The 15,836-nt window shown below is 35.2% G+C and overlaps 1 protein-coding gene across 1 annotated transcript in view; it reads left to right on the plus strand.

The window, feature by feature from the left end:
- The window catches only part of LOC117115806, a 63,433-nt gene that overhangs the window by 7,021 nt on the left and 40,576 nt on the right, over positions 1-15,836 (plus strand). Inside the window, exons 5-16 of the mRNA XM_033260076.1 lie at positions 334-576; positions 998-1,125; positions 2,706-2,877; positions 10,179-10,409; positions 10,924-11,169; positions 11,609-11,848; positions 12,346-12,588; positions 12,933-13,175; positions 13,358-13,603; positions 14,602-14,841; positions 15,061-15,303; positions 15,437-15,676. Coding sequence (XP_033115967.1) covers positions 334-576; positions 998-1,125; positions 2,706-2,877; positions 10,179-10,409; positions 10,924-11,169; positions 11,609-11,848; positions 12,346-12,588; positions 12,933-13,175; positions 13,358-13,603; positions 14,602-14,841; positions 15,061-15,303; positions 15,437-15,676 — 2,715 coding nt within the window. The remainder of the gene's footprint in view (positions 1-333; positions 577-997; positions 1,126-2,705; positions 2,878-10,178; positions 10,410-10,923; positions 11,170-11,608; positions 11,849-12,345; positions 12,589-12,932; positions 13,176-13,357; positions 13,604-14,601; positions 14,842-15,060; positions 15,304-15,436; positions 15,677-15,836) is intronic.

The following is a 15,836-nucleotide window of genomic DNA, read 5'->3' on the forward strand; positions in this document are numbered from 1 at the left end:
AATTGGGGCTGATCGAGATTAAACTATTGTTGGGGTCCGGGGACATGTACCCACGAAATTTTGGTGTTCTAGAGGCCTGCAAATAATCTCTGATGCGCTTTGGGCTATCATTTTTTCTTTCTTATTTTCTCCTTTTTGCTTTAAAAAAAGGGGAGGGGAGAGGGGCGGGCCGCCCTGACTGTTGTTATTGCCCTTCATCTCTTTTTGGAGCGGCTAGGGTAATAAGAATAACTATATAGAGAAACATTTTATAATTAAAAAGTTTTCAAGAATATCTTTGTTTAATTAAAAACACAAAGCTGATGTTATTCACTGCTTCCATGTTTGTTACAGACATAGAACCTCCAGTTATCGAATGTCCTAATGACGTCTTTCTCCAAAGTGCTGTTGGAGTACCCAGCTTAACCGCAACTTGGAACCAAGCCAACGCAACTGATAATTCTCAAATAGCACCAAACATTACATCCACATACAGAAGTGGCGATCCTTTCCCAGTAGGATCAACAGAAGTGACTTATGATGCAACCGATGTTTTTGGAAATTCCGCGAGTTGTTTATTCAATGTAACAATTGAAGGTAATTAGGTCTACACAATAATTATATTTTAGGCCTAGGCCCATATTAAAGTGTGCATTCGTAAATATCTTATGGTGAAAATGATTTCGTTGCAGATTTTGTAACATTTGTAACTTTTACGCTCCAAGTTTTTTTTTGAGTTCCTTTTTTGCTTCTGATGTAATTTCCTCTTCAAAAATGGCCCTTGCCAATGAGTACTTTATATTTTTCCCCTCACCCACTATCTCAATTTGCATATTATTCTAATCTCGATACGAACATAATGGTATGTGACTTAGGTTTGGTTTCAGGAATAGCTTACCTTCATTATGTGTTCATATAAACGTGTAGATTTGTACACTTCCATTTTTCATTGCCAAGTCTAATAGTACCGACTGACCGACTAATCAACCAAACAATTATTGATTGTATTGTTTTGCAGCATATAGAACATTCTTGATTGAGATGCAATTCATAGAGGTAGATGGCTTGTCTTACATTTTCAGTGAAGCACTAGCAAATGCTTCATCACCTGATTATTTGTCGTTAGTATCAAAATTGTGCAATTCGGTAAGCCTATTTGATTAGTTATCAAATTTTATATTTGTAACATAATTTAATTTATTAGCATTAAACGATTAGGAAAATGCATTATATAAGTACACATTAAGTTTTGCAAGTGCTAGTAGTAGTAGTAGTAGTAATAATGATGATGATGATGATGATGATGATGATGGTAATGATGATGATGATGATAATAATAATAATAATAATAATAATAATAATAATAATAATAATAAGTTATTATTGTTATTATTATTATTATTATTTTTATCATCTGTTTTAAAATTTACAATATTGATATCATACTTATCGTTCATGAATATAGCTATCAATTTATTAGCTCTGTTATGATAGTTTTCGTGATTATGGTGTTTTTTATATTGCATTATTATATATATTGTTAATTGAATACACTTTAAAGTTTATTTAAATAACAAGTATATTTATTAAAAATATTGTACTGTATTCATGGATAATCTAGACCAGTATCAAGGGATGTTTACTACAAGAAAATCCTTATTCCTAGGCTGTAACTTACTAGAGGTGGCGCCAGGATTTGTCTTACAGGGGGCCGACTACCCTGACAGGGGTCGATGTCCCCGACGGAAAAAAAGTTGGCGTCGTCAAGTGTCGCTCAAAATTTCTCGAATGTGTTCCAAGGGACGAAGCCCCGAAAAAAATGTGACAATTTAGTTGTTTCAAAGGCTTATTTAATCGATTTTAGAGTCTACTAATACGTAGAAAATGTACATATACATTTATTTCTCCCTACGAATTTAGGATTTGTCCCCGACGAGGGAGGGGGCTGGCCCCCCTCCCTCCCTTCCGCCCGGCACCACCCATGTAACTTACATCGCAATGTACAGTATGTTATTAAGTAAAGTTAAGTTATACTCATTGTTTAAGATGTTACTATTTTCAATCCCATGAAGCTGGTTTCAAAATCTGTAACAGGGTGGGCTTTTTTCTTTCTGACTATCTATAATATATAAAGCTCCATTGTCACTAGTAACTGGCAAGTTATTTGCATTTGAATGTGGAATACATTTTTTAAAATACATCAAAGTAATAGGTTGTATGAACATAAAAAAATGTAATTAAAACGTAAAAGTGTACCCTTGGGATGCGTTCAAATTGATTCATCGAGTCTGAACTTCTTTATAGGGAGTTAAAATGTTTGCAGAATGTGGAATATTATATATGGATTGACTGATCACGCAATAAAAAATAGTACATATATTTTTGCTGAATTGGTAGTACCTGTACTTACAATTTGTGGAAGGGATTTTGGAGCAGCGGGAACGGTTTGCTTTCCCAACCTCGAGGGCGGGGTTTCAATCCCTCGCTGTGCATTTCGCTTGTGTCTCTGAGCAGGAAACTTTATCTGCATTGCTTCTCTCCACCCAGGAGTATAAATGGGTACCTGGTGGGTTTGCCTGCTCCTGCGCTGATTACCAGCAGCAACACTTAGCATGTGGGCCCAATGCCCAGGGAAAGGAACTGCGCTTTGTAACCGCAAGGAAGAGGCGCATTATAAAATACACATACCAGTACAAGTACCAGTTAATTATGGTTTCTTCCTGCAGGTAAGCAGTATTTCCGATTTGTGTGAGGTGAACTTTTTTACTAATGGCTCTGTTACGGTACATTTTGAGATAAGTTTTTCTCAAGGTACCAACTACACAGAGGAAAATCTTGGGACAGAGGTAAAACTTGCGGCCTCCAGAGAATTTAATATAACTTATATTAAAGTAACAGGTATGTACAAGTAATTGTTAATTGTTAAATTTATTGTTATTTATTTGTCATTGAAAAATATATTTAATGTTTTACGTCACCGTTCCGGAAGTATTGAAAAAATGAAATGAATATAATTATATGCTGCTCATGTATTCTATGCTGTATATTTTAACTTGATCATTTTCAGCCCCATGGTCCTTGATTTAATAGCCATTAGCTTTTCGCTGTGGTTGGGGGTCTGCTACCGAAAACCAAGAGTCCAGACATTAGGGATCCGGTAGCGGATTTCGACCAATCTTGTTCGAGCGATGTATGCGACGTAATGACAAGATTAAAATCCCAAAATAGAGCGCGATTCGCGAAAGAGCCATCATCATGGCGGCAACGTTTGCGCTGCCGGTGATGTGTTTACTTCTTACGAAGAATTATTGTCGCGAATCAAGCGGTATTAGGCCGAAAATTGTTTCGTTATATACAAACGTGACAGCAGAACTGTAGAAGCTGCCTCCAAAAGGTTAACGAATATTATTAAGCTTGAGCTCAAATACTACGAGGTAGTGTTTGCTTGTCAGCAGGGTAGAAGTAAGTTCAAGTTGAGAGGACAACATCGTAAGTTTAGTTAAAGTTGTGTACACTGTATAGTACAGTTTGCTATGTAATCAAGTTAGATTTTTGTGCCAACATGGATTTTATTTGTTAACTTTGTCATTTTTGGTGTGCTGAGTTAAAAACAAGGTAGGTGCCATTTTCTTAATCCACGTCATCAGCCGTCATTTTGAATTTTAAGATGGCTGACACACCACATGAAACATGGTTATGTTTGGTGTCAATTTAAAGGGAATTATGCACTAAACATTTTATTCCATTATACCTATACCTACTATTTCCCTGTCTCCGGGTGGAGAATAGGGCTTCTAGCACCTCTCCTCCACCAGGCACCTCTGTCTTGAGCTGCTACTGCTGCCTCTGCAAACGTTTGGTATCCCTGTTGGTTTCTTTCCTTTTCCACATTTCTTCTCCAATTTTTCTTCTGGCCTTCCCACATTCCTACTGCCCTCTGGTGTCCATGTTAAAACAACTCTTGGTATGTCATTTCTTTCCATGCGTAGCACATGTCCAATCCACTTCCCTCTCCTGTTTCTTACTATTTCACTAATGGTTTGATTGTTTGCCCTTTGTTTGATTTCTGCATTTGTAATCCGCATTGGCCAACGTGTTTTCAATATTCTTTTCAGTGCCTTATGTGAAAAGGTGCCTAGTCTATCCTCATCACCTTTAGTCATCTTCCACGTTTCACATCCATACAATGAAAACACTGATCACATTGGACTTGAACATTTTGAATGTGATTCTGTGTGTTAATTGTCCACTCCTCAAATACACCCCAGGCTTTTCCAATCCTTTGCCTCATATCCTCTACTGCACCACCAGTTTTGCTGACTGTCGCTCTAAGGTATGTGAACTTTTCAACATCCTCAATTTCCTTCCCCTCTATAGTAATTAGCTCTCTACTTTTTACATTCAATCTCATCTCTTTAGTTTTGTTTATGTTAATTTTCAGCTCAGTTGATTTTGCATGTTCATTCAAATGATTGAGTTTGTCTTACATCTGTCTTCTTGTGTTTGATAGTAGGGCAATGTCGTCGGCGAAGTCTAGGTCGTCTAATTGTTCCATCTGATCCCGTTTTTTCCAGCTGATACGTCTTCTGCATCACCCAATCAATGACAGGTAGGAAGAAAAATCCTGACGTATTACAGTCTTGTTTTACTCCTGAGTTTACCTCAAACCAATTGGTTCTTCCACTTTCATCCACTACTGCGCATTGACTTCCATCATACATTGTCTTGACCACTTTGATTAACTTTGGTGGTGTTCCATAGTGGCGCATGATTTCCCACAGAGTCCTCACACTATCGAAAGGTTTTTCAAAGTCTATTAATTAAGTGTATATGTTGGCATTCCATTCCATTGCCTGCTCCACAATGTTTTTCAGGACAAATATCTGCTGTGTTGTGCCTTTTCCTCTGCAAAAACCTGCTTACTCGCTTCTCAATTTATTGTCAACTCCTCCTGCAATCCTTTTAATTATCACTCTGCCCATAACCTTTGCTACCACTGATAGCAATGTGATCCCTCTCCAGTTGCCGCAACTTGCCAGGTCTCCTTAATCTGCGAGCTTTATGATAAGTCCCTTCTTCCAATCCCCTGGCACCATTTTTTTGTGCCATACTTCTGTAAAAAAAACACCGTCAATCCTTGGTGCCTTTCCAGCCTTCATCTCTTTTAAGGCTTCTATTACTTCGGCTTGCGTGGTGGTTCTGTCCGTATGTCCTCTAGAATCATCAACTTTGACAATTCTCTCAGGATCCTCTCTGTTTAGCGCTTCGGTAAAATGTTCTTTCCACCTGCCCCTGGTCTTGTGTTCATCTGTCAACAGATTCTCATTCCTGTCCTTTTCCATTCCATTCTTTTTTGGAAAGTCATTGCACAGCTTTCAAGTCGCTTCATATACTGTTTTAATTTGGCCCATTTCAGCTGCATCTTGCGCTTCTTTCGCTATATTGTCAGCCCAGTTCCTTTTGTCTTGTCTTGTAGATCTTTTAACTTCTCTATCCTTGCTGTTATTATCCTGTCGTTTACTGGTTTCCATTTCATAAGTCATTTTGCGGTTTCTTTTCCTATGATGATTGCCACACCACTCTGATGCTTATTTTCTTTTCCTGAATAGACTATCGTTTCTTCAGTCTGTGTTTTTAATTTCCCAAAACCAGTCCATCTACATTCGCTGATGCCCAGAATGTTAATGTTGTATTTTGTCATTTCCTTAACCACTTGTGCTGTTTTTCTTGTGCTGTACATTGTTCTGACTTTCCATGATCCAATACGGACCATGGATTTTGGAGTAGCAAACGACCTGTTCATCTGCATGTGAGCTTCCTGACGGCTTTCACCCACACCCGTCATATCTTCACGGACCCATGTAAGAAAGTTATCTTTAGCTGTCCGGCAGGTCGCGCAGCTTCTCTTAGAGTTACTTAGGTTCATTGAAATGCTATTAAACATAAAACATAGTTAAGTTTAGTGTCAATGGAAAGGGAATTATGCACTGATCATTATATTCTAATACCTAATAATACATATTTACAGAGATATAGACCAATGAATAAAGTCACATGATCCAAAAGGTCAACAAAAATTAAACTCACTAAAATCTATCGTGTTTGGTATCGTTGAAAAGCTCTTCCAAAGTTTACAATACACATTTATTTAAAATGGTTTAGTTTTCCATATATTATCCCATATAGTCCAATTACGCCATACGATATTAAAATAAACAGGACCCAGTTGCGTAATTAAGTTGCGTAACCTGTTAGTGGCGGTTTTCATCGCTGTTGGTTTTATACTGAATAAAATAAAATAAAATAAAGTAATGCTTGTGAGCTCTTGGGGTGGGGTAGACTCCTACTACTACCTAGCACTTTACCACCGAGCCTTAACAGTGGCGTAAAGCATGTGGTTTCTGTGCTAATTCCCAGTCCAAATGGGTCCCGGAGTGGCCACAAGCGCTCTTACTAGTGTACTACTGTACAACGCCTTGACAATACAGTATGTTTTTCTATAATTTTTAAAACCAAATAGATCAAAATCCCAGAAAGGCACTCTATGACAGATTTATTAGGAGGGGTCCCTCCAACTACGACCCAGCATATTCCCAGGTAACAATCCCATAAGGGACCCATATGGTGCCCATATGCAGATCTATATGGGTACCATATGTGCAATCCTTGAGGAAACCTCCGGATTCTGCACCCAAGTTCCATGTGTGACCCATATGATTTAGCCCACATATCCCAGATATAACCAATTTGGGGCCCACATGGAACCCACATTAATTTGTATGTGGGTGGCATATAGGTTTCCAATATGGGACCTATATTTTCTGACCCATATGGGTACCATATGTGCTATCCTCGAGGAAACCTCCGGATTCTGCACCCAAGATCCATGTGGGGCCCATCTGATTTAGCCCATAGCCCAGATATAACCCATTTGGGGCCATATGGAACCCACATGCATTTTTACATGGGTTTCCCATATGGGACCTATATTTCCCGACCCATATGGGTACCATATGGGCTATCCTTGAGGAATCCTCCAGATTCTGCACCCAAGCCCCATGTGGGGCCCATGTGGTTTAACCCATAGCCCAGATATAACCCATTTGGGGACCATATGGAACCTATATTTCCCAACCCATGGGTATGGTATGGACTAGCCCTTAAGGCACCCTCCAGATTCTGCACCCAAGCCCCATGTGGGGCCCACATCTTTCAGAGAACCCATATGGGGCCAACATGGTACCCTTATGCATTTGTACATGGGTGGCATATGGGATTCTCACATGGTACCCATATGCAATTGCACATGGGCGGTATATGGGGCCTCTTATTTTCTGGCCCATATGGATGTAATATGGGTTTGCCCATATGAGGCCCCTCGTATTCTCCACCAAAGCCCCATGTGGGACAAACATGGTACCCATTGCAACTGCACATGGGTGGTATATAGGTGTCCCATATGTAAGGCCCATATTTTCTCGCTCATATGGATGACATATTGGTTTGCCCATATGGGAGCCTGTATGGCGCTGACATGGCCCAGAGAGAACAAATATGAAGGCCACACATTTCTGACTTGGCTTCTAACTCTGGTTTGAATATTGGCTGAGTCGATGACCATGAGCTAGGTGTACATTTCAACAAATTACTCCTTTTCTGAAAATAAAACTTTTCAATTGCATGAAGAATACAAAATATTTTTACTTCAATGATTAAACAAACGGTTATTTCATTTTAACACATCAATCATTTTATTTATTTTGTAGAAAAAGCAATATTGTCAATTACAAGTACAAAATAGTGGTAAATGAAATCAAAATTTCTTAATATCCCTAATAACTATACAATTCAATTTCTCCAGCTCCTTGGAAAGTAAGAATATTCCATCATTTTGATCGCATTGGGAGTATCACATATTTAACGTTTTTACAGATTATGAATACTGTATCCTCAACTTGATAGGGTCCATGCAAGAGTGTATCAATACGAATCGTCAATAGTTTCACCATGAATCATAGTAACAGACAGTACGAATGCCTTTTTCCCTCATACTTTCACAAAAGTTATTAAGAAAGTATTCAATCGTCTCCTCCTTTTCACATCTAGTTGCATCCTCGCATTTCAGAATTCTGCAAACTGGCCCTGAGAAAAAAAAGAAGACCTAAAAATAATAGCTTTTAAGATTTACTCACTTAGATTTATCAAATAAAAAAAAGCCGTGCAACACAAATAAAATATTGAAAATTAGTGTTTTCACTGACTTTGGCTTTTGTGCAAATTTACTTTAGGTCTGAACTGTTGATATAGGTGACATGTCTCCTAACACCTTTGGGATTACGCACAATCATCACAGCACATTTATGACAAATTATTACGTTTTTTATGCATTAGAAGGGTGAAGAGGATGTGAATAAGAAGATCTAATTTTAATTACGATAAAGTATTTTTACTGGGCTTCAGCGTTCGATTTACCCAGTATCGCATCGCAAAATGTGACAGGTTTTACGCTAATTGCGAAGCACTTCCACAATTGCATCATAGATAAATGCAGCGCAATTATTTGCCTAGAATTAACCACTCAATTTTCAGCAAGGCCTGGTTGTAAAAACTAAGAGGCTTGGTGCACAAAAAAATTTCAAAGAGGTTAAATTACAGCATTACAACTAATGTAAAACAAGAAACTTTTGTGACATGAAACTTTCGCAAATTGATAAGGGCACATATAAAAAAATTGTTAGATTATCACTCCTGCGCACATTAACTATTTGGAAATATTGATGCGGGAATAAACAAAACCCACCCTCATCACATTTTTTTTAAAGGAGGGTATTCTAATAATTCTTTCTTTCTGAACTTTAAGGGTCTCTCATTATTCATATACAAAAAATAAAGGATCGTCGGGCATGGAACGCGACACGGGTGGCTACACATACACATGTATAGACCTAATACAGTATAATTCAAACTGAAAAGTAACTTATTGGGCCCAATATACAGAACAAAGACATGCAGAGTTTCTGTAACTCCTTTTCTGGGTGCTCCCATCGTCATGAGTATGGCGTATATACCTGGCACCCCATATTCACCTATTGCCATATATACTTGTCACTATTTGATGTTACGAATTATATACTGTATTCGTTATTAAGATTGAAATGATACTGATATATTTTTATTCTAGTGCAACTCCAAGTATGGCCTATAAAGCCTTTATATAACCTTTTTTTAGTTACAAATACAATTGCATACAGTAATTTGTTGTAGGGTCAGCATTTTAGTTGATTTTATGTTAGTCGAGAGTGCTGACCTATTATTGCACAGGATTTCTAAACTTGAATTTCGTCATTGACTAAATGACAATATCATGCAATGCGGTGTAAGCGTTTCCTTTCTGCGGTGTGTATAAAACCAGCTCTTCATTGAGGCACGATAAAGGAAGAGACATTTATGTAAGCAGTTATCACAAGCTTGTTTTTATCGTTTTGGTTGCAGTCGGAAGACTGCAGGAAAATACAGTAGGTTCAGCGAAGCGAGATTGCACATGCGCTAGTAATGCCTTCATGACACTCTAATGAATAATTCATAAATTTTTGCTCAACTGACCTACGAAAAAAAAAAAAATTTGCATCCGGTACCCACAGCGTTACCTTTTTCATATAACTTAATTTCCTACGCCGCGTAATGAGACAGTTTAATATTGAACTTTACTTATTTTTATTGTCGAGTTATGTGCCTTGCAAAAATGTTAAGAAACTATTGAAAATTAATTAAAATACAAGACACAAGATACAAATGGGACGTCAATGTAAAATATTTAAAACCGGACTTAAAACAGTGAACCGTACATACATAAAATAACAAATATTTAGGCGCTGTATACATTCTTGTACTATTATTATTTTGTTCAAATTAACAAAAGTAATCATAACAATATTTATACAATTATATATATTTAAAGTTAAATGTGTTAATTTCTTGCTTATTCCAACAGCCTCACTATTCTCAATTGAGTTACAGTAAATGGTGGTTTGTATCTACAGACACTAAAGAAAAACTAATACAAAGGAAATGTATTATATTAGTTGAATTCAAATAGAATGCGTCTATAATTAGAATTAACTAGATTGCTTGTGATGTTAGTTTAAGTTATTGACTCAATTTAAATGGCTCAATGATACTGTGTTCTGGCACCATTACAGATCTGAATACACCAACTCTTGTGTGTCCAGTCAATCAACAATATTTGACAGACGATGGCTGCTTTGTTGATCCTAATTTTGACGTCAATGGCACTGATCACATTAGTAATTTGCTCATTGCTACCTGTACTCCAATGACTTTCAATAATACTGGAAATTTTTCAGTAACATGCTCCGTTACGGACATGGCAAACAACGTTGCTTCTTGTTCATTCTTCTACACAGTTTCAGGTAAGTAATAAGACATCATGGATAGTAATATTACGTGTAATTTTATAAGTAATGTTATCATTATTATTATTATTATTATTATTATTATTATTATTATTATTATTATTATATTATTATTTTTATTATTATTATTGTTATTATTATTATTATTATTTTATTATTATTATTATTATTTTGATTATATAATCAATAAACAGTTTTATAGCATATTATCAATTACAAATTATCGTTTGTTGTTGTTTTATATGTAGGTCTTAAATATTTGTTTATTTTTTGCATTGCATTCAGATCTTAGAATAATTTTTATAATTAGAATTCAAATTTGTTTGAATACTATCATACGTTTATTTAGCCATTTAATGTCTAGTGCTTTTGAAAGGACAATATTTGAAATTATTTTATAATAATAATATCAATATATGTATTCTTGTTAATCCATTTATTATTTTATCATACATTCGATTCCATATAGCAAATAAATATTTGGTGTAATTTTATTTATCTGTAATTACAGATGTTACTCCACCTAATGTGGCGTGTCCAAAAAATATTACTGTTGATACAGACGTAGGTGTAAATACAGCAGCAGTAATATGGAATTCTGCAGTTGTTACTGATAACTGTTGTGGAGATGATGTTAATTTGTACTCTAATGCTACAAATGGTACCGAATTTCATATTGGAAATACTATAGTAGCATTCATAGCTATGGACTGCAATGACAACCAGAATGAATGTTTATTTAGTATTGAAGTTGAAGGTACAATGTATATTTATATTTCGCTTTCCCTACACATTCGATTCAATGGGGGTACTACACACTTTAACCTGTACAATTTTATATGTGTAATATAGAATGCAAAATCCGTATAGTTTAATAAGTACAGATTGCCGAATCCGTAGACTTATTTCCTTTGATAATCTTAATTAAATGTATTACATTTATATTTAATTTTATTTCTACATCTATCAATACCTTACTTTAGACATTTAAAGAATGAAATGGCATGGTACTCGTTTAACTGCATCCGTTGTGTTAACTGAGTGGAGTGTTCTGTTGTGAGAAACGTTCTCATGGTTTAGAATTTGACCCCTCAAACAAGTAATTGGAAAGCAAACACTTTGAACACTTAGGTACTAAATTTGAATTAAATTTAAATGTTCTAATTGCAAATGTTGTAATGTTGTTTCTCTGTCAGATAATGAAACACCAGTGCTTAACTGTCCTCCAAACCAAAACGTAAGTGGTGATTCTGACTGCATGGCATCGGCTACCTGGATGCCACCAAATGTCACTGACAACTCTGGAGATATTTTAACCCCAATGTGTGATTATGTGAGCGGTAGCACATTTTCGGATTACAGCACTATTGTAACTTGCAATGTAACTGATAATTTTGACAACACTGACTATTGTGCCTTCAAAATTACAATATATGGTAAGTTTTTTTTCAATAGTTCATTATGATATGCGAAATTTGAGAGACCAATAGAGCAATTCCAATTTTGGTAGAATATATTGATCACGGAACAGTGAAATTAATTTCACTGTTCCCTGATTTTGATACATGTTTGCGTAATAGTCATGTTTGTTGTATTCAACTGGGCATACATTAATTAAATGCGTTAATAAATGTAATATAATTATGACCCATCTGAAAATATTTGTCTATTGTAGTTACATGAATTTACAAAATTGAAGAGGACCTGAAGGGCTTTTTGTCATTTTCTTTAGTACCGTCACACATGATAGTTGGATGACCTATTTTTTAAAAATAAACGCTAAGTTAAATAATTCATTTAAACTATAAAAAAAAATGTTCCATACAATAAGTCAGTATAGTATCATTATTGAATCTTACAATGTTTAAAATTAAAAAAAAGATATTAAAAATTGTTTTATTTAGATAGTTGTTAATTAATTGTGTTCTATTAGATGATGAAGACCCAGTACTTTTCTGCCCAGCTGACATAACGGTTTGTGCGCTTTCTGGTTCTATAATATCACCTATATTTTGGGAATCAATCAACACAACAGACAACTGTTGTGACAATGTCAACATAACATCAAATTACACATCTGGAAAAGAATTTGAAATTGGTGAATATGTAGTAACATACACCGCAACAGATTGTTGGAAAAACAGTGCATCATGTAATTTTAGTATTGTGGTGCTGGGTAAGTATTCTTTATTCAATAGGCCTACTCTTTGTTATTGTCTTTACCGTAACTTAATCTGTAATAAGAATAATAAATAACTATAATAATGCACTTACAATGCACCATCAATATAGATAAATGTATAACATAATATACAGAAATATGAAAATAAGAACATATTTATTATTTTATAACTATAATACCAGAAACAACCAAATATTATGAGCAACTTCAAATAAGTGATACTTTATATTATTTTTCAAAACGTGAATACAAAACGTGTAATGTTTTAATAGTAAGGCATTCTGAAGTTTAGTTATTTACTTAGTTATAGATCCGTTTACTAAATTGTTATTATTCAGATTGTGATGCTCCAGTCTTAGAATGTTCACAAGACCTTGAATTCAATGCTGACCACAATTGTAATTCCTATGTAAACTGGACTGAGGTGAAAGCAACTGATAATCACGACAGCGATGTAACTGTGTTCTGTAATCAAAGTGAGGGTATATATTCATTGGACAACTACACGGTCAACTGTAATGCAACGGACATTGCAGGCAATACTGGTTATTGTTCGTTTAATTTCTATGTTATTGGTAAAGGTATGCAAGCAAATGGAACTCATAATCTTCTATCCTAATTTTTTTTTGTATATTATTAACTAAATAATATTACATGTATATTCCTAAAAATGTATATCATGCTAACCATAATACAAATAATAATACAAATTTCTTGTAATTTATACATTTATTTATTTATTTTGATTTATTTAATTTCATAGATATTACTTCACCTATGGTGTCGTGTCCACACGATATTACTGATGATACCGACATGGGTATGAATACAGCAGCATTGACATGGGACTCTGCAGTTGCTACTGATAACTGTTGTGGAGACAATATTAATTTGTACTCTAATGCTACAAATGGAACCAGTTTTTATATTGGACTTACTAAAATAGCTTTTACAGCTGTAGACTGCTATGGCAATCGAAACGAATGCGTCTTTAGTATTACGGTTGAAGGTACAGCTTTCAATTACTAATGTATTTTTTTAGCAGTAAATCAGGCCTTTTTAAATTACATAACCATGAGCACCTAGCTTTAAAAACAATAGTCTACTTTAGATAGTATTAATAATATCGTTTTAATAAGTAGGCCTATTTTTCTTAATTCTAACTACTATACAGATTTGTAGGATTTTCTAAAAATGTGTTGCATTATTATTTTTATTAAGTGGATTTAATATTTGTTTTGGGTAGGTTCTTCATTTAAAAAAAATACTGTTGTTGTTGAGGGACATACACTTTATAGATTTTAAAGCAAAAATATTTGTTTTAATTATTATTGATAAAAGTACACGTGATTTATTTGCGGTTTAGAAATATTCTAGTTTGTCTACAGCAGTACCCATGTGGAATACCCTGCCTCTTACCTTTAGAAACAGCCTAACCACGCACACTTTTAAGCAAAGTATTAAATTATTTTATTCGATCTCTTTTTAAATAAGTTTATGGTAAATAAATTTTGCAGCTGGCTGTCATGTTGTCGATGTGCCAAATGTCGCCCAATTTAAATTTCTGACCACTATGTGCAATTCTTTAAAGTTTCTCTTTGAGTTTGTTTTATTATTTGTTTTATGCCTTGAGTTCCATTTACAAATTTTAGTGTTACATGTTAAAACTTTATATACTTGATTTTATATGTTGGTCTGTGCAATTCGGGATCGGCCGCTATCAGAGGTGTGATTTGTTCACCTGTTGGCATTTTCCCGTCACCGGCAATCTTTTATTTCATTGATTTTTTTTTAAATTGTATTTTTGCCTGTGTGAAATCGAATAAATAAAAAATAAATAACTAAATTAAGCAATAGTTGTTTAATGTCTTTCTAATCAAAGCTTAAATCTTTATTCTGACTGCAATGCGACTGTCATATGGTTTGTACCAAAGTTTACAGACATAATTTGAAAGTAAGTTTAACACCATGGCCACTATGCAATTTCTCTATGTTATTCTTTTCTAGACAATGAAGCTCCAATACTTGAATGTTCGCTGAACCAAAATTTAAGAGGCGATTCTGTTTGTATGGCAACTGCCACCTGGATGCTACCAAATGTCACAGACAACTCAGGAGATAATTTGACCCCAGTTTGTGATTCTGTGAGCGGAAGCACATTCTCAGATTACAACACCATTGTAACCTGCAACGCCACGGACAACTATGGCAACACTGGAAGCTGTACATTTTCGATCACAATCTATGGTAAGGTACTGTAATCACTTAAGCTTTAAGAGGCACTGTTGTCATAGTGCTACTGTTAAAGCAGAAAAAAAAAACATCAATGTGTTGCCCAAGCATTAAAATGTAAATACAGAAATGATGATGATGATGATGGGATGATGATGGTGATAGAAGGGGGATGATGGGGACATTGACGATGACAAAATTGACAATGCATGCTAGTTTTTTCTGTGTAAATAGATGAAACTGCACCGATTCTGACTTGTCCCGATGACATTGAGGTATGCACCGGCTCCGGAATTGCTTCAGCTAATGCCACATGGGAATCAGCCACTGCAACGGACAACTGTTGTAGTGATGTCAACATAATTTCCAACTACACAAGTGGTGATAGTTTGTTACTCGGTGTATACACAGTTGGATATGCCGCCACCGATTGCAACGGAAATACTGGTTACTGCCAATTTACTGTAATTGTTAAAGGTATAACAATTTGATTATACAAATAGACAATAATAGAAGTTTACTTGTGCAACTATTGTAAATGAATTATAAATCTATATAATTAATTGTCAATACAATGAACATTATCTATTTATATGGTTACAATGTATAGACTGTGAGCCTCCAGCACTTGAATGCCCAAGAGCTCAATACGTAGCTGCTGATGAGAATTGCCTAGGAAATGTTACCTGGACAGCACCCATCGTCACAGACAACTCTGGTGATAGCTTCATAGCAGTATGTGATTATGTGAATGGAAGCACATTTTCGTATCTCAGTACCATTGTAACCTGTAGTGCCACTGATAATTATGACAACACTAACTACTGTACCTTCGAAAGTGCCATCTATGGTAAGATAACTTTTTATGTTTTCATATTGTTAGCAAAATTGTATTCCTGACTAGTAAGCATTATGTTTCAGGTTAGTCTGCTGTCAATGAATAAAATCTGATTTCAAATACATTCAAAACAGCCTTTCTCACATTTTTGTGGGCGATTTTAATATATATA

This window comes from Anneissia japonica, unplaced genomic scaffold (assembly GCF_011630105.1).
Source record: "Anneissia japonica isolate Jap-2015-1 unplaced genomic scaffold, ASM1163010v1 scaffold483_len1788099_cov177, whole genome shotgun sequence".
NCBI lineage: Eukaryota > Metazoa > Echinodermata > Crinoidea > Comatulida > Comatulidae > Anneissia > Anneissia japonica.